Genomic DNA, 24686 nt, shown 5'->3' with positions numbered 1-24686 from the left:
GCTGTCGCTGCAGGTGTATATGGGGCGGGAGCTGTCAATAATTGAGGAGCAGCCCTCACGACGGCGTCGGGTTTCTCCGCTTCTTGGCGCGGAACGCAGCTACGCGAGCTGGGAGGGCAGGAGTTTGCTTTTTGTAAGCTTGTCCCAAAGCATGCCTTTCGCTTGCGTGCGTTTATGCGCTTTCCCCTCCCTTCCCCTTCCAGAATAGATGCTTTTGCACAACCTCATTATGCTGCCCATAGAAGCCAACTCCTATGAAATATTGGAGGGGGGGGGCAAACCACCCCCTCCCAAAGTTGATGGGCATTGCAGTTCAAATGGTGTGTGATCGATTATGCTGGGCCGGGATACCCCCCCCCCCCATACAGTGGTACCTCGGGTTAAGAACTTAATTCGTTCTGGAGGTCTGTTCTTAACCTGAAACTGTTCTTAACCTGAAGCACCACTTAAGCTAATGGGGCCTCCCACTGCCGCTGCGCCGCTGCTGCACGATTTCTGTTCTCATCCTGAAGCAAAGTTCTTAACCTGAGGTACTATTTCTGGGTTAGCAGAGTCTGTAACCTGAAGCGTATGTAACCCGAGGTACCCCTGTATTTTATTCAAGTTGGCACCCCGGATGCTGTATATGAATTAGGCATCAAGTGGACATCGTTGCAGTTTTGCAGATAATGAGATATGCAGGGTGGGGAGGGAGAAGAAGAGCAATAGCAAGCCAGGTCCAAGGGATGAGGCTTTAGTAACGCCTACTGCTTAAATTAGAAATATCCATTCGGGTGGCATGAGAGGGCAGTGTGCCTCCTCACGTTTGGAACGCAGACAGTGGTGCTTTAAGAACAAATCCCAAGGCTGTTCTTCTAGAGTCACAGCCAGAGTGGCTAGCTGTCAAGATATCAATGCAGCCACCGTCAGTTATCTTTTGAATGCGGTCATGCCTGCACATGCTTTGATTATGGGAAGGAACAGTCCATATCTAGCTGCAGACAAGGAAAGGCCATCTTGTTTTCCTTTGAGGAGCAGCTGTATTTTACAATTCGCTTCTACTGTAGTCCTTCTGGGTTCTGGTTAGGGTTTTTGGGGAGTGATTTTGTTTAACCGTAAAGAGAGGCTGTGAAGAAGAAAAAGACCAACAAGAGCACAAATTAATTCTCTGGTTTCCCTATCGCCCCCAGCTGCTCTCTCTGCAATGGCATGCCAAGCCCTGAATTGATGCTGCATCTTCCTGTGGCGCAAAGGCATAAGATAAAAGTGAATAATGCAGATTGAACACATGTATGTTAGGGCTGCCGTCTTGTCAAACCATTTTGGCAGGAGGTTCCAGAAGCAATAAAAATAGATGATGGGATATGATGTTCTGTTAAATCCTAAAGAACTGTTTCTGGGATGTTTGAAGGGTCACACCTGACAGGAAGACTTGGAAATTTCGAAGAGTTTTACGTGCGATAGCAAGACAAGTGGTAGCTGCATCTTGGAAATGCTCAAGAATATTTTGGTATGAGGAAATTTGACATTTCTAACCAAAATGTACAGATTAAAAGGATACTCAACAGACAGGTTTATTGAAAAGTGGTGTTTATTTATAATCAGTGGAATATGAAATACCATGATAATTGATCCATATATATTATTTTGATAGTTCCAACATGATGTTGTTGTTGTTTTGTTGTTGTAAATTTAAATCATATCTTCATATGCTGTATATTTTATTATCTAAAAGTAATACTTTTTTATGTTTGCAGTTTCACAAAAACAAAAATCGTTTTTAAAAAAATGAAAACTGGTAGATTTGAATCGGAAGAGCAAATAAGAACGGTCAGCTAATTAACTTGCCATTAAATTTGTGTTATTGTCAACACTGCTTTGCAAATATGAATGGTCTCTATAATGATTTCACTGTTAATATAATTGTCACAGTCTGGTCTTGTATTGCATTTATCCCTTATCGCGTACACATTCCAACTCTCCATCTGCATTCCCACGCAACCTTATGTATGTATAGATCGGTCAACTTATGTAAAATTGAATGCATCTGAAGTAGAGACTAGTCCACGGAAGTCTATGTAACAGGCCTTTCAGTAGCTTTTAATGCAACAGGCTTGCATGGCTAACACGCTGGATATATGATAGCTGATTGACAGTGATTGCCTGCTTATGTGGAAAGTTGATTGCATTAACAAAACATTGATTTTCCTCTAGCAGGCCATAAGCATAGTGTCAGAGTAAGTTATTGGCAGTACAGTTGTACCTTGGAAGTCGAACGCCTTGCGAGTTGAATGTTTTGGCTTCTGAATGCCACCAACCCGGATGTGATTGTTTCGGTTGGCGAACGTTCTTTGGAACTTGAACGTCCATCGCGGCTTCCAATTGACTGCAGGAGCTTCCGTGTCTTGGTTCCCGAACATTTTGGAAGTCGAACAGACTTCCAGAATGGATTCCGTTCGACTTCCAAGGTCTGACTGTACTGCATAAGAACGTAAAAGCTCTGCTGGATCAGACTAAAGGCCCATCTAGTCCAGCGTTCTGTTCTCACGGTGGCCAACCAGTTGCCCTTCGGAAGCCCACAAGCAAAACATGAACCTTAACTGCATTCTGCCAGTGGTGATTCCCAGCAGCTGTCAGTCAGGGGCACACTGCCTCTGATGCTAACTGTAACATAGCTGTTGTCTGTAGTAGTGAAATACGTATGTTGAAGTTTATATTTCAGCCATTCTTTGGCAGTTCATGCCACTAGGACTGCAACACTCGGCCTTCTCCTTTTTTAAAAAAACAAACCATAATCCCATTAGAACTACTGTTTTATTAATGTGCATATTTGTGCATAATTAATCTGCAATTAATCAAACCGCATAGCTTATTCCACTATGATTTCTTCAGACAAGTGGCCATTCTGTTTGCCAGCAGCTCCTACAGTTGCTCATTGGGCTGGCTCACTGTAAAACTGTGTTTCCCTTGTTAATGGCAACTTTAGCTGAAGCCTGCTTTCTTAACCTTACTTTTTTGCAAGTGACTTCAGCTGAAATAAATGTAACTCTGAATAAAGATTGTTAGGAGTGCTTGTGTCTGAGAGCTCTCAGGCTAGTTGTCACGAGGGAGAGGACCTTTTCAGTGGTGGCTCCATACCTTTGGATTGAATTGTCAGCTGGGGTTCTTCAGACATAAGGAGAATCCCAAAACTTATATGTTTTTACTACCACTTCTTTGATAAATATTTTTTGTGGTTCCCTCCTCCCCTTTATTGCAACTGTCTTTTGTTGTTTTTTATTGTTGTTTGCACTGTATTTTTTATGGTTCACCATAGCAAGAGGGCTCGGACCTTTAATGGCAGCTTAGAAGTATTTTAAAAGAAATAAACGAATTAGGAGTATGTTACTTTAAATAGTTCGTATTAATGTTTGGACTGAGAAACAAAATGAGCATATGACTGAGGTACTATGCCCTTCGTTCTGCATCTTTTAACTGATTCCTGCCCTGTAAATAGTGATTCTACTTTTAAAGAGTGTGCACAGCTTTTCCTAATCTCTTGACGTATTGGCAATATTCTGAGCAGATTTAAGAGTAATCCTGTTCCATTTGCTGAAGAAAAACAGGCAGTTGGCAGAAAAGATGGGATGCGATCTGTAATGCTCACAGGTTGATCATGTGTGGATATTGGATTAAGAGGAGGGAGAATGACAATGTATTATCATGCATCTTTTCCTATAAAGCTCAAGTATGATTGTACGTGAGAGCTATATAGGCTAATTTCAATTAACTTGTGTTACCAATAAACTATTGGTGGATTTTAGATGAATCATTTTGCTTCTTGCATTGTGTGGTCTATATAGACCTTGGAATTTTCTCTCTCAGAAGCTGTGGGTGAAAAGCATTCAAACAAGGACCTACAAAATGCTTGTAGGTTACCCATAACATTAGCTCTAGGTTTCTAAAATCATTTTAGCAAGGAGGTTTTTGTGTGTGGCGGGGGGGGGGGAGTAATGTCTCTGGTTCACTGCACTGCAGCTGGGCTGACTGATTGGCTAAGTACCTTTGCGTGACCTCCATGCTACACCCCCCCTGCTTTCTTTAGATTTGCATCGGATGCCGCTGCTAATTTAGCATTACAGCACCACTTAGAAAGGAATGAGAGGTTGCTTTGCAGAAGTCGCCTGTACTTCTTCTGTAAGCCAATACTGTACATGTGAAGTTATCTGGTTCTTTAACAAAAGGGGGTAACTAGAATACAGTTTAGTTCAATAGAGGCTTCAGTCAAACATGACGGGCATTAAATATGTAAACAGAATGCCTCTGTCTGGTCAGGAATTGTCTTTCTTGAAATAAAGTGCATCTGCCTACTATAATGACATTTAAGTCTGCCTTACTGGCCCCCGGATGAGGTTTCACACAGTTTCTCCTCCTTGAGTGCTTTTATTTCAGTACGCCCAGATTGCAAAGTGCTGTGATCACAATGCTGTGTGTCCACAGAGAGACTCTAAAAGCCTCTTTCCTTTTTGTGCAAATTGCCTCAGTTTTGTCAGAAATCCCTTTAACCCGAGTTCTTCACAGGCCAGATCCTTATAGAGAGGAATTGCTGTCAGATTACACAAATGTGCTTGAAGGATAACTTCCCTTTCAAGATGATATTATTATTATTATTATTATTATTATTATTATTATTATTAAAAACTATTCAAAGAGGGGAAGCAAGATTAGTGATGTAAATGAACATTGATTTCATATAGCAAATGTGCCATCTCTGTGTACATATGGTTAACTTTCTGCACCATGTTTTAAAGAGGTTTTTGGGCAGGAGTGACAGATAATTTTAAGCTACAAAGGTGAGAAATAAGTTACGGTTTGTTTGCTCATCTTTGAGATGACTTGTTGAACAAATCATGGTAAAAACAAACCATAGTTGAGCATTACATGCAAACAGCCTGTGAGTTGAACAGAAATAAGCATTTGTATTGAATGCTTCTCTTGTTTACTTGCATGTGCTGCTTTGAACAAGCTTTTCTGGTTGCTTGTCTCACTGTCACCTTTTTTGTCTGCAGCTTGAAATAAAATCCGATTTCATTTGAAAGAAGCATTTCCTGGTCTCTCTCATCAGTGTTGGGACTAAGTGATTTGGCTGTGCCTGAAACCCTGGCGGGCTTTTGCCCATAACAATTTGGTGACCCCAAAGAGACCACACTGCTTGATGTTGCCAAGGCCCTGATACTCTTAGACCAGACAAAAGGAGCAACACAGGTGAGTTCACATTCCTGTGGTCTTTTCTTGGGAGTTTGGACCTTTGTATGAACCGCCAAGTTTGTCCCGAAAATTGAGAGACACCTTTCTGGTCTGATTTTGGAAACCTCTAGACCGGTGGGGTCTGTAATCCATGCATGGGTGGTCTAGTAATGTATTTGGTTTAGTTCTGCTTAAATGTCTGTAGCTCAGAGAGTTGGTTTTGAAACAGGTTTGAGATGTGTAAAAATAAATTGGTGATCACAAGTTGAAGTTCCGTAGCCTGTTGAGTAAATTTTATTGGAAAATCCATGGATTGGGTCAGTACTGTGTGTTTTGTTGGTACTTTTAATATGTATTTTTAATATGGCGCTGTGGGTTAAACCACAGAGCCTAGGACTTGCCGATCAAAAGGTTGGTGGTTCGAATCCCCACAACGGGGTGAGCTCCCGTTGCTCGGTCCCTGCTCCTGCCAACCTAGCAGTTCGAAAGCACAACAAAGTGCAAGTAGATAAATAGGTACCACTCCAGCGGAAAGGTAAACAGTGTTTCCGTGCGCTGCTCTGGTTCGCCAGAAGCGGCTTAGTCATGCTGGCCACATGACCCGGAAGCTGTATGCTGGCTCCCTTGGCCAATAAAGCGAGATGAGCGCCGCAACCCCAGAGTCGATCATAACTGGACCTAATGGTCAGGGGTCCCTTTACCTTACCTTACCATAATATGTATTTATTGTACTGAGGAATACAGATTGTGATGTGTATATATACGGTACCATTGCCTTGCTCCTGAGTCCCGAGAAGGCAGGGGTAACCTTTGGTTTTGACCTCTTGATCTCTGGGCAAGACAGAGACATTGTTTGTGACTACTGGATGCTAGAAGTTAGTGAATGTTGTGTTAAGAATATTTGTTTCCTTCCTTTTTAAAAAAACTTATATTTGTTTTATTTCCTCCTTGTTTCTCTAGAGAGGGGTTCCCATCGGTCCATGACACTTGAGTTGCAGTGTACAGTTCATAGATTCTTCTGCAGATGTCATGACTTTCAAGTCTGGGATGCCAGACAGATGTTGTAAAAATAATAATAATTAGAAGTCATTGGCTTCTTATATTCTTTTAGAGGCACACTTTTGCCAACATCATATGCAGTAAAAGGAAAATCAATATAAGGACTTGTTTCTTCTTTTTAGGATAACAAGATGCCAGAGATTACTAACATAGATGTGTCAGGCAGGCAGATTGATAAAAGTGTTTCTAGGCAGCGGTCCGTCCTTTCCCATGCCAACTAGCTAGTGGTGAGTGCTTTGAAATGATGCAGAGCAGCAGGAAGACTATGCACAAAATCCAGTCCTTGCTTGAAGCTTTACTAATAAGCAGAGCAGTCTGTTGTCAGTGAGCTGAGTGATTTCATTGCCTTGGTAGTTTCTGGTAGAAATCTGTGTGATTTCATTGCCTTGGTAGTTTCGGTAGCAAGAGAGTAGAGTTCTCAGATTTTGTCTGTCTGTGGCTTATTCAATTAAAAAGCAATTAATAGCAAGCATTTATTTCAGGAAAACTTAACGATTTGATAAATTGTTTGTTTTTTTTGGAGACTAGGTCAGGAGTGGAGCCATAGTTGTATAATGTTTGTGATGGGAGTAACATTTAAAAACACACGCACACTTCAATGTTGTTTGGCACTGTTGTCATTCAGTCACACTTGGCTTCTCAGAAGACAGTTGATATGCAGTATTCCTAAGGGCAGTGCTTTCTCTTCCTAAATCACAGGGATTTTCAATCTTTTCCTTTCCTTTTTTTTTTTCCAAAGTTCCTGAGGACAGAGGCTTAGAAGAGATGCAAACATTAGAAACCTAACCATGCCTTGTCTGTAATGCTTACCATAGAGCATCATTAAATTCATTGATGGCATAATAAGACATGGTAAGCCATCTACCATGGCGTACCATGGGTGAGCAGTGCGCTAGCGTCCAGGCTGGATTGCTCCTTCTGCACTCCTCCAACACAGCAACAAATAAGCAATTGTAACAACTGTACATTTTCTTTTCATACGCTCCCAACATTTCCCGAGAGGAATTCGGGACACTCCCCATCCCACTGCTTATCTTCCCACACACACACACACACACCCCCGCCTCCACCTCCACCTTATCTTCCTCTCTCCACTGCTGTTTGTGGCCTGTGGTTGCAGGCAAAGACCATGATGCACGGTCAGGGGAAAAACAATGTTGTCCAGGGTTGTAAAGACTGCAGAGAGAATTGGGTGCACTCTTCCCACCTTGGATCAAATCTATGCTTCCAGGTGCCATAAGAAAGCTGCAGAGATCGTGCAGGATAGTGCACACCCCGGAAATGATCTCTTTCAGCTTCTGCCTTCTGAAAGAAGGTACAGGGTTATAAAGACTAGGACTAGCTGCATGAGAAACAGTTTCTATTCAAATGTGATTTTGGTTTTAAATGCAGTGCAAGGTATTCTTTATGGGAGTATATTGTATTTAATTATGGGGTATCACAGTTTTTATGGGGCTAACCAGGCTGGGATAGCAGGCTTGTTGGTTTCTGAATGTCTGATGTAGATTTTCAATTTCATTGTTCTATATGGGACAGTGACAAAAAAGACTATCGTATTGTATGATGCGGTAGAGGTGGAGTTCGTGGTCAGCAGAAGTGTGTTTTCAGCATGCTTCTGGAAAAGCCCAGAGCCTTGGCTAGGGCAGCACCAGCACAGGTGGAGACTGTGGCAGTGGTGGTGTTGGCCAAAATGGGACATCCAGGATTACTTTCAGAAGCTGGGGTTGCTTATGTAAATCTGGGATGTCCCGGTAACATTGGGACAGTTGGGTGGTATGCCTTTTTTTTTTTAGTATTGTTAAGTCCAGTTTTACAGCGGTACCTTGGTTCTCGAACATAATCCATTCCGGAAGACCGTTCGAGTTCTGAAACATTTGAAAACCGAGGCACAAAGTGCTGTCTGCAAATTCAATTTAGAAAATTGAAAAACATGCAGTGGAAGCTGTTCGACTTCTGAGGTGCATTCGAAAACAGAAGTATTTACTTCTGGGTTTTTGGTGTTTGGGTTCCAAAACATTCATGAGTGGAGACGTTCGAGAACCGAGGTACCACTGTAGTAGCTTTTCCCGTGCTTGCAAAGCTGGCTAGAGAGAAGAGTATTTCTGATCATGTGCAAACATAAAGCTTGAGGGAATTTTGCTAAATAAATATAGTGTTATAACATCTGGACTTGGAGGGTTGTTTGTTCATCACAAAATTAACTAAAGTGTGGGGATACGGACCCTTTTTTTGTGCAGCACCCATATTTGTCTTTAAAACTTCCACAGGCCCTATGTTATGATACCTAAAAGTTTTTTACTTCTACCAAGGCTCCCCTCATTTCCCCCTCCAATTTAGACTTTTAAATTATTCTTTCTTGATTGCTCCCTTAGTTTCTTAGTGTCTGTGATGTCCTGCTTAAAATATGTGATTCACCCCCGCCCCATTTGACATTTACAAAAAAATAATAATTGAATTTTGTAATAAATGACTCAAAATAGTGTAGAATCGTTGATGGAAAGGTCTTTTGGAAGGCAACCTTGGGTAGCTATGAAATTATTCAAAGCTCCTGTAAGAGTCTGCTCATTATTCTACAATTAACAATATGCACATTGGGCATTTAAAAGGTACAAATTCATTTTATGTAGCATGCCTCATGCTTTTTGCTTGCTTTTCAGGCCACGTGTGAAAAATGCCTGCAGATGCTCCAAGACATGTGGGAGTGTGGCGACAAACCAGAGCTCTTTTATACAAGAACTGCCTAGTTAAATGGAGGACGAAAAAGAGCAGTGTTCAGGTGAGCTGAACACCAGTATTCTAATGTTTATGGCTGTCTGTGTTTTCTAGATTTATCTGAAAATGTTGCTGAAGGTTTAACGGCATTGCTTTAATTCTTGGGGCTGTGTTTTAAAAAGATCTTTCAGATTTGCCCTTGGGTTCCTTCATCAAAAAACAAAATTGCTTAAATGTGATGGCTATGCTAAAGGCAGTGTTTTAGTTAGCCAATTTTAATCCTTTGTGCTCCACATTTTCTAAAAAGTGGAACTTGCAAGTATAAGGAATGTATACGATGATTATCATGAGCTCAGTAGGAAAACAGTGTAACCATGTGAATTGCTGTAATCACACCATCATTTCAGTACTGCCACAATCTCAGGAGAAGCCTTGGTGCTTTTCTACCCATGCTGCAGCTGACTGTGCTTTTTGTTATTATGAATCATCAAGGGCACACTGACTGCGAGACAATATTAGGAGCAATGCTGTAGACCAAGAGCTGTTCTGCAAAGAGCATTTGCCAATGGAACTGCCAGAATGGGGCAGAATCATGCAAAGGATATGGGTGCTGCTAGAGTAGAATAGACATGCCATATCCTATACCCTTTCAATCTGCAGTGGGTGTAGCTGTTGACAGAGCAATTTTGCACCAACCCCAAACTTGGTGTAACAAATTTCCCTCCCGCTGGTTCTCATTTAAGTCTGTTGAGATGCTGTATCCACTAGTCATGATTATTTGCTTCTAAGGGTTTTGAATTTATCTGAATAATGTTGATTAATTTGATGTACTTCTTTTATACTGAGCAAGTTTGTGCAAAGGGTACAGTCCTGTTTATTATGCATATTTAAGCTTATTGCCTACCATGGGGTTAGGTACAGGAATGCAGCCTTAGGTGGCTACTGTTAGTTACTGTTACCCATTTAACTTATTCATTTCATTTGTGCAGGAAGTCCTACTTCCACTTTTCTTTTTATTTTGGCTAATATTAATGAGCATGATGTATCCAAACAAGAAATATGATGAGGTGCCTGATTCTGATCTTTATTCTGTGGATCACTCCAGCATCTCTGAGTTAATTGTTGGCTACACACCAGCGAATGATGAGACAAGAAAAATCATGCACAAAATGTCTGCAGAATACTTTACAGAAGGTATTGTGAGCTTTCATTCTACTCTTTTTTGTTTTTTGTTTGTTCCATAAACGTGTTTTGCCTTTTCCCTTTGCATTTACTTGGCAGATGCAGTTATCAGAATGATTTATCGAGTACGTTTTCTGCATGGAAGAGTGTTTCTCCTGTGTAAACACTACATTCTCAAAGCCTTTGACTTCACATTTTGTCCATAGTATCTAATCCTACACGACTACTGAATCCCTCTTGCATCCAGCTCAGCAACATATAAGGGCTCAGACAGACATATTTAAGGAGGAAGGTTTCTTTTCTCTCTCACTAGAATCTTATCTCCCAATGTGCTGTTCTCCATTGTTTCCCACTATTCAACTTGTCATTGATGTTAGAAGACTGCCTCAGAGGCCCTGAAAAATACATCTTCCTACTATACAGTGTTCTCATTGTTGCATACCAAGGGAGTTTTCACTACTATTCCTGTGCCACTGCCTGAATCACATTAATAAGCCACATAGCAGTTATACCTTCCAGGAACAAAGAAAACAAGTTCAAGATTTGTCTTTCTCCTATTGGAAAAACTGGGTGAATATCCCTCCAGGGACATTGGCATCCTGAGTCTTAAGTGACCTGCCCCCATGCCTTATGTTACTTGAAAGCAAAAGATCTGGGCTCTGCCATTATATTTCCAGTTGCTTGAGTAGAAAACACTTGCACTTCATTTGCCAGGGGCTCAGAGCCCTAATCCACGGAAAAAGTACTTTTCTATTTTTGAAGCATACAGTTGCTAGGCTCATGTATAGGACATGATATTCATACGAGTTTACAATTTTCACTTTGCTGTCTGTTGCTTTGAATAACTTCAGGGGTTCCCATGCTGCCTGAAAAGCTAGAGCTGCCCTTTCCAGCACATACCGGTATTTGTAAAAACAAAACCAAAAAAGGCCTTCTAGGCTGTGGGCTAACAAATGAGGCAGCAGCTAATGTACTGAATTGTCCTTCTGTTGATATAGATGTCCATAGTTGAGAGTAGCAAAGAGAGACTTTTATATTTTGCAGGAATAATTACAGAAGAATTTCTAAGTGAGGAGGGAATGCAAGAGGCTAATCTTCGTAACCCTCGAAAATTTGTGGGTGTAATTTTCAAGGATTCTATGTCCTACCATCTCAGATTTCCTCCTGCAAAGGTTCCAGTATCTGCAATTTATATGGAATCCAGAGGTAATACCTGTATGTATGTATGTATGTATGCATGCATGCATGCATGCATGTATGTATGTATGTATGTATGTGTACCCCTTGGGAGCAACTTGCAACAGTAATTTTCAAGACAGTTGTTTTTGGTTGAGCAACTGCTAATCTTTTTGCTGATGCTTTTTCTTTGTTATTTTATTGAATGTATTTTTTGAAGCTGCCTAGAGTGTTTAGGTAGAAGAGTGCATTAAGTAAGACAACCAAACCCACATTTTTGTTCCCATAGCATAGAATCACTGGGCAAAATCTAGCTCGGTGACAATAAAACAAATTCATAGGGTTTAGTCATCAGAATTTATGTCAGCCTTTTTGCTTTTGGCTAATTAACAGAGAAAGTTTAGGCTTCTCATCTTAGAATTTGTTTTTCCACAGCCAGCTGCCCAAGCCCTTCCAAGATATGTGAAGCTGAAACGTACTGGCGCAATGGATTCACTGCTCTACAGATCAGTATTGATGCAGCAATTATACAGGTAAATGAAAAGAATGAGAATGTGAAATGCCCTGAATCATTGTTGTTCAAGAAGAGTTGATATATTAAAAATCATTGCACTTTCTTCCTTGCATTGTAAAGCATTTCACATAATGGAGGGCTTTTGCTCAAATGAATGGCAATAACATTTGCCTTCATGGTGACTATCAATCAAGTGTATATGATGATTTCTATAAAGATATCAAGGCCAATGGTTAGCCAAATATAAAACGTTTTTTTTCTGAGTTATGCCATATACGTCCACCCAAATGGGTATTGTGGATATACGTGCAAGCAACATTAACTGTGTTATGTGTCGATAAAGTTGGTTAACTGGATATTTTCGATAAGATACAGCAGACAGGTAGGTGGAGAGTACCATCATAAGAAATGAGAAAACAAGAGGTATGGCACACATGACTTACAAGATATGCAGAAACATCAACCTATAACTGAAACCACTAGAGGCACAAGGAGAACCAAGAATAAAAGGCTCTGTATTACATCAAGAAAATTTTTCAACCAATTAGATGTTACTTATCCCAAATTTCTTGAGAAGCTTGGAGAAGGGACAAATGTAATTTTTAATTTTTTTATGTATTCGATAAAATGTCACTTGTTTCCCTTTCAAAAAAACAAACACATGAAAATTATATTACATGAAACATTTACCCACAGGTAAATGTCTCACAAAATGCAATTTTCTATACATCACTCCACCATCATGTCAAAAACAGCATTTTGAATTGGACATGGAAGCAAGACTGGAAGCCCATAAACACAACAAAGCACTTGAGAATCTCACAGAACTCAGAAAGAACTTACTTCTAATGACTGCACTGTATGGATGCTTTCTGAGCATTTATCATTTTTGCTTGTGAATGTAACATCCCATGCCAGTTTTGGTTTGGTTTAGTTTTCATGTGCTTGTCTCATGAAGTTCTATTTTGCTATTTGGTTTATATGGGTAAAATAAAATAAAAATAAAATAAGGCCGTTCTTTGTTTTGTTTTGTTTTGTTTTGTTTTTAAGTGGATTTTGGCATGTTGAACTAGTTCCAGGGATGCTTTGACATAGATATGAATCAGTTTTTGGAAAGCCTGAGAAGTTGGTGATAATGCAGCGTCACAGGTTGTAGTATGGACATGTTTTCTGTCTGAAATTCATTTTTTATTAATTTATTTGACTTTTCCTCTGCTCAAAAACCCCAAGATTCATAGAGTGAAATAGATAAAGCAAGCAAGCATTTAAGAAATCAGTTTTGTGAAACTCAAAAACGTTTGACTTCCACGGGATTTAGCTGGATTACTAAACTAGGTTAAAGCACACATATTGTTATATTTGTTTTAATGATTTTGGAATTAAAGTTTACTTAATAGGGGCAGCATAGAAACTGATTTTAACATTCCCTTCCTTTTCTTTCTTTCTTTTTTAGCTGAAGACTAATCATTCGCTATTGGAAGACCTGAAACTAACAAACGCGGTCATGATGGGAGAGTCTGCCATTATGGAAATAGACAATTTCCCTCGTGCAATCATTTTAATTTATTTAGTAATTGCCTTTTCCCCCTTTGGTTATTATTTGGCAATTCATATCGTGGCAGAAAAGGAGAAGAAATTGAAAGAATTTTTAATGATCATGGGTCTCCACGACACTGCCTTTTGGTATGTTCTTCGATGTTAAGTAAACAGCGTGGATAGTAATGCAAAGCCAAAGCCATGTTTTAGTGTGATTGTGTAGGCTCTCAGAGACGAGATCATAGCTGCTTTGCTCCTTCTAATCCTGCTACTTTGAGCTAAGCTGTGGTTTGGGTTAGCGTGGTTTACAGCATGTGGTTTGTCTGGAGGAGACTTACCTCGAGCATTTCTCCTCCTCCTACCACAAACATGGACAAACAGATCAGGGTTTAGCTTACTCTCAAAGCCATTGTTGATTTTTCATATGCCGCCCTTATTGATATGAGCTCTGCCAAAGGCTCCAAAATGGATCCAATGGTGCATGGTAAAGAAAAACCTATTATCCGAATGATGCTGCCTCCCTTTTGCTCAATATGAATTCCAAGAGGCCTTGCAAACTGTTTCCCCAAGCCACGATCTTATACCTCATTTCCAGAGGTCAACTAACACTTAGATTGGGTACCATTATGTAGCCCTGGTCTTGGGGGGCAGGGTTAGTTCTGACTGTTGCAGTTCCTCTGTTGTGGAGAGGTCTGGAAAGGAAACCTCTCTCTCTCTCTCCCCGCCCCACCCCCATCAATGTTGTTTTCCTTATCTTGAGCCAAAGGATGATGATTATGATAATTTATTATTTATACCCCACCCATCTGGCTGGGTTTCCCCAACCACTCTGGGCGGCTTCCAACAAAAGATTACAAATACATTAAAACATCAGTCATTAAAAACTTCCCTAAACAGGGCTGCCTTCAGATGTCTTCTAAACGTCTGATAGTTGTTTATTTCTTTGACATCTGATGGGAGGGTGTTCCACAGGGAGGGTGCCACTACCAAGAAGGCCCTCTGCCTGGTTCTCTGTAATGTTGCTTCTTGCAGTGAGGGAACCACCAGAAGGCTCTCGGAGCTGGACCTCAGTGTCCGGGTTGGACAATGGGGGTGGAGACACTCGTTCAGGTATACTGGGCCGACACAGATAGTTGGCAAAGGATTAGATACATTGGCAGAATTTCTGAGACAGCTGTTTTGAAAGAGTTCGGAAGAATTATGTACTTTAGAACCTTTTGGATTAAAATGTTAATGAACTCATTTCAATATCTGTGCCACAATGTGCTCCATTCATTTGAGATTCACGCGAGGGCTCATTTTAGGGCCTTATCACTTCGTGCAGCATTGAGTAGCATGTATTGCATTTGGCTTCAGTTTGTTGTTCTTCATGGTCTCTGGGGTATCACATCTGAGTTCTGCACCTATGTTGGGCAAGTTCAGGATTTTCCTAGAACTACCCTTCTGTTTGGATAGAGCAGTGAATTGAGAGACAGGGCAAGCACCTTCCAGTTCGGTTCTCTTCTGGCTGTTCTTACAATAACAGCATTGATAACTTCCCTCTGTCAGTTCCCTTACAAAATTTCTTCTAACACGATCCTTTGCATGTTTACTCAAAAGTAAGTCCAACTGTATTCAGGTTGGCCAACAGTAATTTTGTCTTGTTTTGTTCCAGCCCTGGTTTGTTAGCCTACGTTCAAACCACCCCAACAGTGATGTAGAACCTTTTTGGCTTTAGATGAAATGGAGAAATATTGCTGGGTGTCAAAATCCCTGGCCCACCATTTCCTGTGACTTTGTGAAGATGCTAAATAGTATGAGGGACAAAATAGGCCAATGCCAAAGGGGTGAACGGTGGTCCCCCCAAACCACCTTCTGGGGACACTTCACCAAGCAGGACTGAAGCCACTGAAAAATGGTGTCTCCAAGCCAAATGTTGGACATAATGGCCAGTGACATAAAAAGCCACTGAGCATTCTAGTAGAACTAAGAGGGACCCCATTACTTCCCTGTCTATTATCTAGCGTAGATAGTTGGCAAAGGCAATTTTAGCCCCAAACTATATCAGAACCGAGATTGGAAGGCTTTGGCCTTCCTAGAAAGTTCCCAACTTGCTCTTCTCAGGTACAGAAACCAGGTTTGAGACGTGCCCAGATGACCATTCAAAGGACTCACAGAAAAAGTATCTTTATCTGTATAGTTGTACAGATGACCTTGAAATTCATGAACTTTCATTGTGTTTCTCCTCTTTCTAGGCTTTCTTGGGTCCTACTGTATACCAGTCTGATATTTGTCATGTCCCTTCTCATGTCGGTCATTGCAACATTCTCTTCGCTCTTTCCCAAAAGTAGCAGCTTTGTGATATTTCTTCTTTTTTTCCTATATGGAATATCTTCCGTAAGTGTGTGTATGTGTTCGTGCTCATTGTCAGTATATTGATAGTACTGTGTTTTGGAGTCCTTCTTGCTATATTGGCATAAACGATTTGTTTATGATGTGTTTTTTTCCTCTGCTGTGAATAGCAGTAGGTACCCTACCTCTTTGACATAAGAGGTCCTGAATAGTTACATTTGTTTATACATTTTGGCAGACATTATTTTTCATTTGCTGTTGAATGTATTCAAATGGCTACTTACCACATAACCCTTCCCTGATATTAGAATGAACTGCATTACTTATTCACTGCAGTCTTATTTTAAGCTGGCAGCTTTTAAAGAGTTATTAATTATCCATTAGCCAAGGGTGCAGTTCATCTTGGAAACATTACCACTGATTTTTAGTGGACCTGGATTATTCCAGTAGTTTCTGAGTGTTTTAAGTCTTTTGACTTTTAAACAATTTATTGCAGGCATAGGCAAACTCAGCCCTCCAGATGTTTTGGGACTACAACTCCCTAGCTAACAGGACCAGTGGTTAGGGATGATGGGAATTGTAGTCCCAAAACATCTGGAGGGCCGAGTTTGCCTATGCCTGATTTATTGTTTCCTGATGCTTGCAGGCATTTAAATAAATCAATGGTGGGTAGCAGAATGCACTCTGTGGATACTAAGATTAATTTATTTACAAATTTATCATCTGCCTCCTGTGAGGCCAGGGGTTTTGGTTTTTCAGTTTCAGAACAAATATCTTCAAACAATAGGCTATGAAGCTGGCTTGTTTATCTAATCACTGTCCATTTCAAACCACGATTCCTCGTTTGCATGTCATGACAAGCCACAGGTTGTCAAAAATGAAATGTAACTCTGGCAAAGTCCTTAGCATGCAACCCCAGGTTTTTGTGTGGGCTCATTTCTGTTCATGCACACAGTAAACAATGGTTTAACATCATGCGCAAATTCAGCCAGCATATCAAAAGCTATAACACTCTTAAGAAAAGATCCTCAGGATGATGGCCAGTTGATTTCTTGGATCAGGTACATTATAGATATTAAGAAAGCAATACGTTGTAATTGTTCCAAATTGTCTACACAAATTATGATTTCAGCAATTTTAATCGAGGTTTCTTGTGCACTGAAATAAATGTTCTGTTTCTGTTCAGGTTTTCTTTGCATTTATGCTGACCCCTCTCTTCAAAAAATCAAAATATGTCGGTACGGTTGAATTTCTGACCACCCTGGCTTTTGGTTTTGTGGGCCTGACAATCGTCCTGCTGGAGGATTTTCCAAAGTCATATGTCTGGTTACTAAGTCCTCTGTGTCAGTGCACATTTTTGGTTGGTGTTGCACAGGTTAGTAAAGTTCCCTATTTAATCAGTGCTGGTATATGGGTTTCCATGAATAGTAACTTCACTATCGCTTAAATACCAGATAGGATAATAAGATTTCACCTCAGTGTAAAAAATGTGTGACACGGAGTTGTCATTTCTTAAACTTGCAGTGAACATGTTGCTTGTTTATTATCAATGGTTTTCTCATCAGCTAACATTGGCAGATATTTTGGGGGGACCAGAGCCAGAATAAATCTGCAACCCACACCCAGCACTCTCTGGGATGAGTAAATTTGGAATAGCAGGATCTTGGGCTCAGCCAGGGCTATGCAAGCTGAATTCCCTCATCTTGGCTCAGCTGGAGATATGCCAGTATAAGTCCCATAGCCAGCTGAAACCTGCTGAATTGAAGTCAGGTCAGGATAAGCCCCCCCCCAAAGGGCATTCTGTGGGTATGGTAGGGGCAGGGCAGGGGAAGACTTAGCATTATTCCAAACTCCTTTGAGCTCAGTCACATGACCTAGTCAAACTTGTATTTTAAAGGCTTGTTTAAAGCCTGACATCAGCCCTACTCCTGAATGGAGTTAGGAATAGGATGTTCACAGACGCGTCCGGGATTTCAACTAGTGTCCCAGGAGAATTTCGGAAAACCGGCCAAATGTCAACAACTTCCCCCCAAATAGCTCAGCAAATAGCTCAGCAACCCTGGGATATGTCCCAAAGCATTTTTTTTACTCTGGGACAAATTACACTGGCTTCCTGTCATTTGCATCGCTCTAATTAGCCTTTTCCTTTTGCTAGTATACAAACCAATAACAATGTGTCTCCACAATTATTGATGTAGGAGAATTAATGGTTTTTGTTTTTGTTTTGTTATGTATTTTGTGTTCGCATTTTGTATTTTTATCTTGTGAAGCGCCTCGTGATCTTCAGATGAAGGGCAGTATACAAATTTAAATCATCATCATCATCGTAATAGTCTTTAAGGTGCCAGAGGACTTAAGCAAAAACAACAAACATAGATAGCCCTCCGAAAGGAGGTTTCTGCTGTAAACATTTGTACTAAGTGTATTGTTTTGCCGCTGTGAAAATGTGACTGCTAACCTTTTCCCAAGGTAGTCAGTGGTTAGGTTCACCACCCATGCACTATATAAACCTTTCTCCTTCCATGTTCTGAGTAACCTCAGCTGGAACCTGCTAGGGTCTGCATTCCAGCAAAATACGGTAGGTAGGACCAGAATAAGTGCACATTCACACCCTTCTATTCTCCTCTTCCCCTCCCTCTCTTATGCAAAGCTAAGTAGAGACAGGCCAGCTGCCTGGCTTGGATTCTCAGTCATGGAATGTGGGGGGGGGGGGAGGTTGAGTGTGGCATTGTGGCCTTTGTTGCTTGGGCTAGTGTGCTTGTTTACACCCCTGCTTTCCTCACGGCGCTACAAGCCAAGAGGAGGCAGCCAAGGAAGCCATGGGAATTGGGGAAGTTGCAAAGTTGCACTCCCCACTCCCAACTGTGGTAGAGGTATTCAGGTCCCCTCTCCTGTTGTATCATTGCTAGGCTGATCAGAGCAGGCATAGCTTGAGGTGAGGCCGCTGAGGTCTGGGTGAAATGATATCATGGTCTGGAGGTTCACCATTCCTGTTATAGGGGCAATGTTCAAGCTCAGCTCTCATTTCCCATGGAACATGTGCTTACTCTGTTCCCCATGGGATGGCATTCACTCTACCTGCAACAATCATTAATGGTTCATTTTGAGGCTCATTGTTTCCTCTCAAAAATGCAGGGTGTTGTGTGTCCAGTTTCACACAAATAACAACTGTAACTTCTTCTTCTTCTTCTTTATTTATTTATTTATACCCCGCCCATCTGGCTCGATTTCCCCAGCCACTCTGGGCGGTTCCCAACAGAATATTAAAAACACGATAAAACATCAAACATTAAAAACTTCCCTAAACAGGGCTGCCTTGATGGCCAGTTAGAAAAGTTCCCCTGATAATATTAAATAAAGTAATTCTGTTCCATAGTATCTATAACTTCTATAGTCAGTCAGTTTTATTGCACATAGCCAAAGGCTGCTGCTATGTACACAGAATCATTCAAGAATTAAAAGAAAATACGCTGGATTAATACGCTGGATTACTATAACTTCTGTATTTGTTTGCAGGTGATGCATCTGGAAGATTATGAAGAAGGAAGCGTTTTCTCAAATTTAAGCCATGGTCCTTACCCTCTAGTTATTGCACTTTCACTATTGGCCCTGGACAGCATGCTTTATCTACTCCTAGCACTTTACCTGGATCAGGTGATTCCAGGTATGATTGGTTTTAGCATACATGCACGTATGTGCTAAACATTGCCTAACACAGCATAAAGTCGGTAGCATCTGGTAGGACAACATCCGGTCGGTTCAATGCCCACCTGTATAGGTGCATCCCTGTTCTAATAGTTAAGTGGGAAATTGCTCAGTGGGTTATCCCCATCCTTCATAAGAGAGAATGAGAAAGCATAAATACGATTCCACCCCTGGATCCTGAGCCAGAGATGCTCGTGGGTGAAAGAAGGATTTATATGCACCACTAGTATTGTGCAATGCAAAGCATTGTGCAGCTGCACAGACAGCAGATGTGTATTCCCAAACAACTGTCTGAAGGCATTTGACACAAATGCATTACTGGAGGTAAGCTGGTGTGCCTGATAAGTTGCCTGGGTGGGAATCTGTTGTTCCTGCTTGGATGGGCTGGGGCCTTTGCACATGCCCCAGAATTATGTGGTTCTTTTAGCTTTGCTTAGCAAGTGACTATGCAGTGTGTACACTCTCGGTGCAAGTGCACAGAGGGGGCAAACCATGGCATAAACTGGCGGCTGTAATTAAAAAGAGATTGTTTGGGAATTGAGAGGCATGTATGCTGACACCTAATTAGGCGTGTGATAGTTTGCTATCTGCCAACACCAGCATGAGCCTCTGTTTGGTCTTCATTAGCCCTGGCGAAAAGGAAAAGAACCTTCTTTTGATTTACACTGTCATGGTGGGGACTGAATCAATAACCATTTGCGTTTCCTAAGATTGAACACCTTTACCTTCAGTTTCCTCTGTATCTTAGATCCAAATATAGCATGGACTTGAGACAACTGAGTTCTGATTGGTTGTTGCCAATGGAGGCTGGTCCATTAGGGCAAATGGAGCTCTTCTCCACCAACTCAGTCTACCATCAGCCAGTCCCCGTCCCCCCCGCCTTACAGCCTGTCCTGGGGGTGGCACTGTCTGCCAGCCTGCTGCTCCTTAGTCTCAGTGCTGTTGACCTCCCTGTCTCCCGTCATACTAATCCCAATGGGCACTACCCACCGCTAGTTTTTGCCTCTCGCTCTTACCCCTTAGGTTGGCCCAGTCTGTGGGGTGAAATTTGCATGGCCGTGTTGCGAAAACGTAAATAAATTTGAAACAACTTTCCCAGGCAGCTGTTCAAAATGGTTCCATAAATACTTCCAAATATGTGTTTCTGTTGGGTTCAGAAAAGGCAAATACTCTACACGTATCTCCTGATTCATTTGAGCAGAGCAACTGGGCATTAGTTTATGCTGATAATTGAAGGACGTGCATGCTCTGTAGTACTGACAAACTTTCCTTAATAAAGACCTAAACCCCCAATAAACCTTACAGTTTTCTCAGCTATCTAAAAAACCGGGAAGCCATAATTGGAAATCAGTGAACATAAAAGCACCTAGCATTGATATGCTTTGATCAGCCTGTAGTTAATATTTACAGGCCTTTCTTCCTCTCTCTCTTTTTTATTTCTCAGGAGAATATGGATTGCGGAGAAACTTTTTTTTCTTCCTGAAACCATCGTTTTGGTTAAAGCGAACCAGAAATTATAAAGAATTGTATGAAAGCAGCATTAACGGGACCTTAGATTTCAATGAGATAATTGAACCGGTATCCACTGAATTTCAGGGGAAAGAAGCTATCAGGTATGGACTGATTATGCTTCATTCTAGCTTCTGTTGCTAATGTCAGTTACTAATACATCAGGGCATGGGACATGGATGGCACTGTGGTCTAAACCACTGAGCTTCTTGAGCTTGCTGATCAGAAGGTCAGCAGTTCAAATCCACACGACGGGGTGAGCTCTCATTGCTCTGTCCCAGCTCCTGCCAACCTAGCAATTTGAAAGCAGCCAGTGCGAGTAGATAAATAGGTACTGCTGCAGCAGGAAGGTAAACAGCATTCCTGTGCGCTTTGGCACTGGTCACGGTGTTCTGTTGCCCCAGAAGCTTTTTAGTCATTGTGGCCACATGACCCAGAAAGCTGTCTGTGGACAAACGGCAGCTCCCTCGGCCTGAAAGCGAGATGAACCCCGCACCCCATAGTTCCCTTTAATTGGACTTAACCGTCCAGGGGTCCTTTACCTTTACCTTTTTTACATCAGGCAAGTCTGAAGTAGCAGTGATTCAGTGATTGGAATGTGCAGCTACTGCAAGTAGCAATTATTTTCATGGTTCAACTAATGTCGTGTAAGAAATGTTATGTAGTGGTTTCCGCATGTTACTGTGAACCAACTAGTTCTTTTTGAATATGCAGGTTAGCTTTCACTGCAAACCAAAGCAACCATTATTTATGGTAAAATAAATATTGATCCCTTTATACTGTTCACTTTTTATTTTGCTAGGGAAATTCTGCCAGAGTTCTGTGTTACCGTTTTATAAAAAAATAAAAAAAATAAAATTAGCTTGTCTTCTTTCAGAATCAACTGTGTACAGAAAACATTTGTTAAGAAAGGTGAAACTGTCGAGGCTCTAAAAAGTAAGAATTTCATCCCTCTGCCACAAGTGGGAGTCCTTGTACTTCAGTTGCTGCTGTTTATTATATATGGACAGCAGAATCAATGACATAGCACTTGAACAAGCTTCTCCTAAACCTCACTAATTATTAACTCTTATGGTTGTTTAAATATATTAACATATGTTATATTAAGTTGTGATAGTTCCTTAAGGGTGAGTGGGACTGTACTCTGTATGGCAGGGTTTTGAACATTTAATAAGAAGGCATATAGCAGCACTTTCTTACAGCTTTTATCTCTGTCCCTCACTCCCACCCCAAATCACTTCATTCTTCTTTCCTTTCCTTTCCTTTTTTTAGGTTTATCATTTGACATATATGAGGGTCAAATAACAGCATTACTTGGGCATAGTGGAACAGGAAAAACAACCTTAATGCACATTCTTTGTGGATTGTGTCCACCTTCTGATGGTAAATATAATCAAAATGTGTCTAGTTTATCTGATCTGGGGGCTAGTAAAGAAAGAGTCTTTCTAGGAAGAATTAAACAGGTGGAACTACTTGATTTAGTTCATAGAACAATGAGTGCAGCATGACTCCTCTGGAGGGCCTTCTCAGTAGTGGGTCCCTCCCTGTGGAACACCCTCCCTTCAGATGTCTAGGGGATAGAGAATTACACAACATTTGGAAGACATCTGAAGGTAGCCCTGTATCGGGAGGTTTTAAATGTTTGGTGTTTTTATTGTGTTTTAGATACGCTGTAAGCAACTCAGAGTGGCTGGGAAAACCCAGCTAGATGAATGGGATATAAATAATAAAACTATTATTATTATTATTATTATTATTATTATTATTATTATTATCCAGCTAAGTCCCTGCTGCAATTCCAGTGGTCCACACTAACTATTTTTTGTCTTAAGATTTCTTTTCTGCATCATTGCCTATCTTAATTGTATTTTTCCCCATTAGGTTTTGCATCAATCTATGGATACAGAGTTTCTGAAATAGATGAAATGTTAGAAGCAAGAAGAATAACTGGAGTTTGCCAACAGTTAGATATATATTTTGATGTATTAACAGTGCAAGAAAATTTGTCAATAGTTGCCTCAATTAAGGGGATACCCCCCAATGATATGATACAAGAGGTGAGTTAATTCGATGCAAGCTGCACAGTGCATGCAATCATGTTTAATTAAGGTCAACATATTATATTTAATGTTTTCTAAGCAAGCTTGGTAGATGTCCCAGTAAATTGAGGTTACTTTTAATCCTTATTTTTAAAGGTCCAGAGAGTTTTACTGGATTTGGATATGCAGCCCATAAAAGATAACCAAGCAAAAAAGTTAAGTGGAGGACAGAAAAGGAAGCTGTCAATTGGAATTGCGATTCTTGGAGATCCAAAGGTAAACAGCGGAGGGACTGAATGTCCATAGTATTTTGTCTTCCTCATGCAAAATAGATGTTTCTTTGCCTTGCGTGCAACAGTTAAGTATCTGTAGAAACATTTTACAGTGCATATTCATTATTCCTGTTCATTATCCTATTTCTGCTTTTAAAGTAAAAATACAAAATAGCCAAGTGTTGTGGTTTATTGGAACTGACTGGGATTTTTACATCTGGTTCAGTTGCAATAACGCTCTTGGTGAGAGTGCTGAATCCTAACCAATAGACCACCAAGGAACTCAATAATGCTCTTGGAAATGTATGTCCATCTCTGTATACCCAACTTGCCAAAAAACTTATGTACACCTCCCCATACATCTATCTTGAGACTGAGTGCTCTTGAGGGTCTATTGTATCTAGCACTATTGTTGAGGGTCCTCTTTCAAATCATTTTTGGGCTGCAAAGTTCAGTATTAAAGGAAATAAGTCGGTAGCTTCCAGAATTGTGGGGAGTAGAGGAATAAGCAGTTGGGAGTTTTTCTCTCTCCCTCTAACAGCTTCCAGCTGACAAGCCCGGAACCTCAGCAGCTCAGCACTATAATGCTTTTTTCCTGTAGTGTTGACAACTGAAATACAGTGCTTGTGGAGCATCCAAACTGAAAGACACTCAATCAGTTTGTCATTAGATGGAGCAATGGGGATGTGGGTGGTGTTGTGGTCTAAATCACTGAGCCTCTTGGGCTTGCCAATCAGAAGGTTGGCTCTGTCCCAGCTTCTACCAACCTAGGAGTTTGAAAGCATACCAGTGCAAGTAGATAAATAGGTATGACTGCGGCAGGAAGGTAGGTAAACGGTGTTTCTGTGCACTTTGGCTTCCATCACAGTGTCCCGTTGTGCCAAAAGCGGTTTAGTCATGGTGGCAACATGACCTAGAAAGCTGTCTGCAGACATACGCTGGCTCCCTTGGCCTGAAGCGAGATGAGCGCCGCACCCCATAGTTGCCTTTGGTTGGACTTAACTGTCCAGAGGTCCTTTACCTTTTTTACCTTTTAGATGGAGCAAGTGGCTATTACCTCTAGCATGCTGATAGCTCCCTGTTGTATGTTAGTGGTGCCATTTTTGGTACCTATCCCCCAGCACTCAGAATTGAGATGACTGTATGATTGTGGTGAGGATAAGTGCCTGCCTTGAATACCTAGATATTCAATCTATTGCTTTCCTTGGCCAATAATTCAGGTATTACTCTTAGATGAACCAACTGCTGGCATGGACCCATGCTCACGGCATACGGTTTGGAACCTGTTGAAAAACGGAAAAGCCAATCGCGTGACGGTGTTCAGTACCCATTTTATGGATGAAGCAGACATTCTTGCTGGCAAGTGCAAAACATTTTTGGGGGAAGTGGGGTCTTTGTTTGTTAAATACGTGTTTGGCAATATGACTAGCTTTTTACTCCATTGGT

General features: G+C 41.0%; 1 protein-coding gene across 5 annotated transcripts in view; it reads left to right on the top strand.

Moving 5' to 3' along the window:
- ABCA5 (ATP binding cassette subfamily A member 5) overlaps positions 1-24686 on the top strand; it is a 53437-nt gene that overhangs the window by 897 nt on the left and 27854 nt on the right. For 2 of the 5 annotated variants that reach the window (XM_079965336.1, XM_079965337.1), the window contains exons 2-16: positions 5028-5223; positions 8922-9040; positions 9966-10170; positions 11203-11364; positions 11770-11867; positions 13302-13531; positions 15619-15760; positions 16902-17090; positions 19232-19379; positions 20865-21033; positions 21807-21865; positions 22202-22312; positions 22811-22986; positions 23125-23244; positions 24461-24599. In XM_079965336.1, the coding sequence (XP_079821462.1) occupies positions 8936-9040; positions 9966-10170; positions 11203-11364; positions 11770-11867; positions 13302-13531; positions 15619-15760; positions 16902-17090; positions 19232-19379; positions 20865-21033; positions 21807-21865; positions 22202-22312; positions 22811-22986; positions 23125-23244; positions 24461-24599 (2053 nt within the window). In that variant the 5' untranslated portion in view covers positions 5028-5223; positions 8922-8935. Of the gene's footprint in view, positions 1-5027; positions 5224-8921; positions 9041-9965; positions 10171-11202; positions 11365-11769; positions 11868-13301; positions 13532-15618; positions 15761-16901; positions 17091-19231; positions 19380-20864; positions 21034-21806; positions 21866-22201; positions 22313-22810; positions 22987-23124; positions 23245-24460; positions 24600-24686 lie in introns of those variants that run through there. The other 3 variants (XM_079965338.1, XM_079965339.1, XM_079965340.1) reach the window with 2 other exon arrangements.

The sequence above is a fragment of the Podarcis cretensis genome (assembly GCF_951804945.1).
Source record: "Podarcis cretensis genome assembly, chromosome: 2".
Taxonomy (NCBI): Eukaryota; Metazoa; Chordata; class Lepidosauria; order Squamata; family Lacertidae; genus Podarcis; species Podarcis cretensis.
Note: the sequence above shows the minus strand (reverse complement) of the source record. Positions and strands in the feature narration are given on the sequence as shown.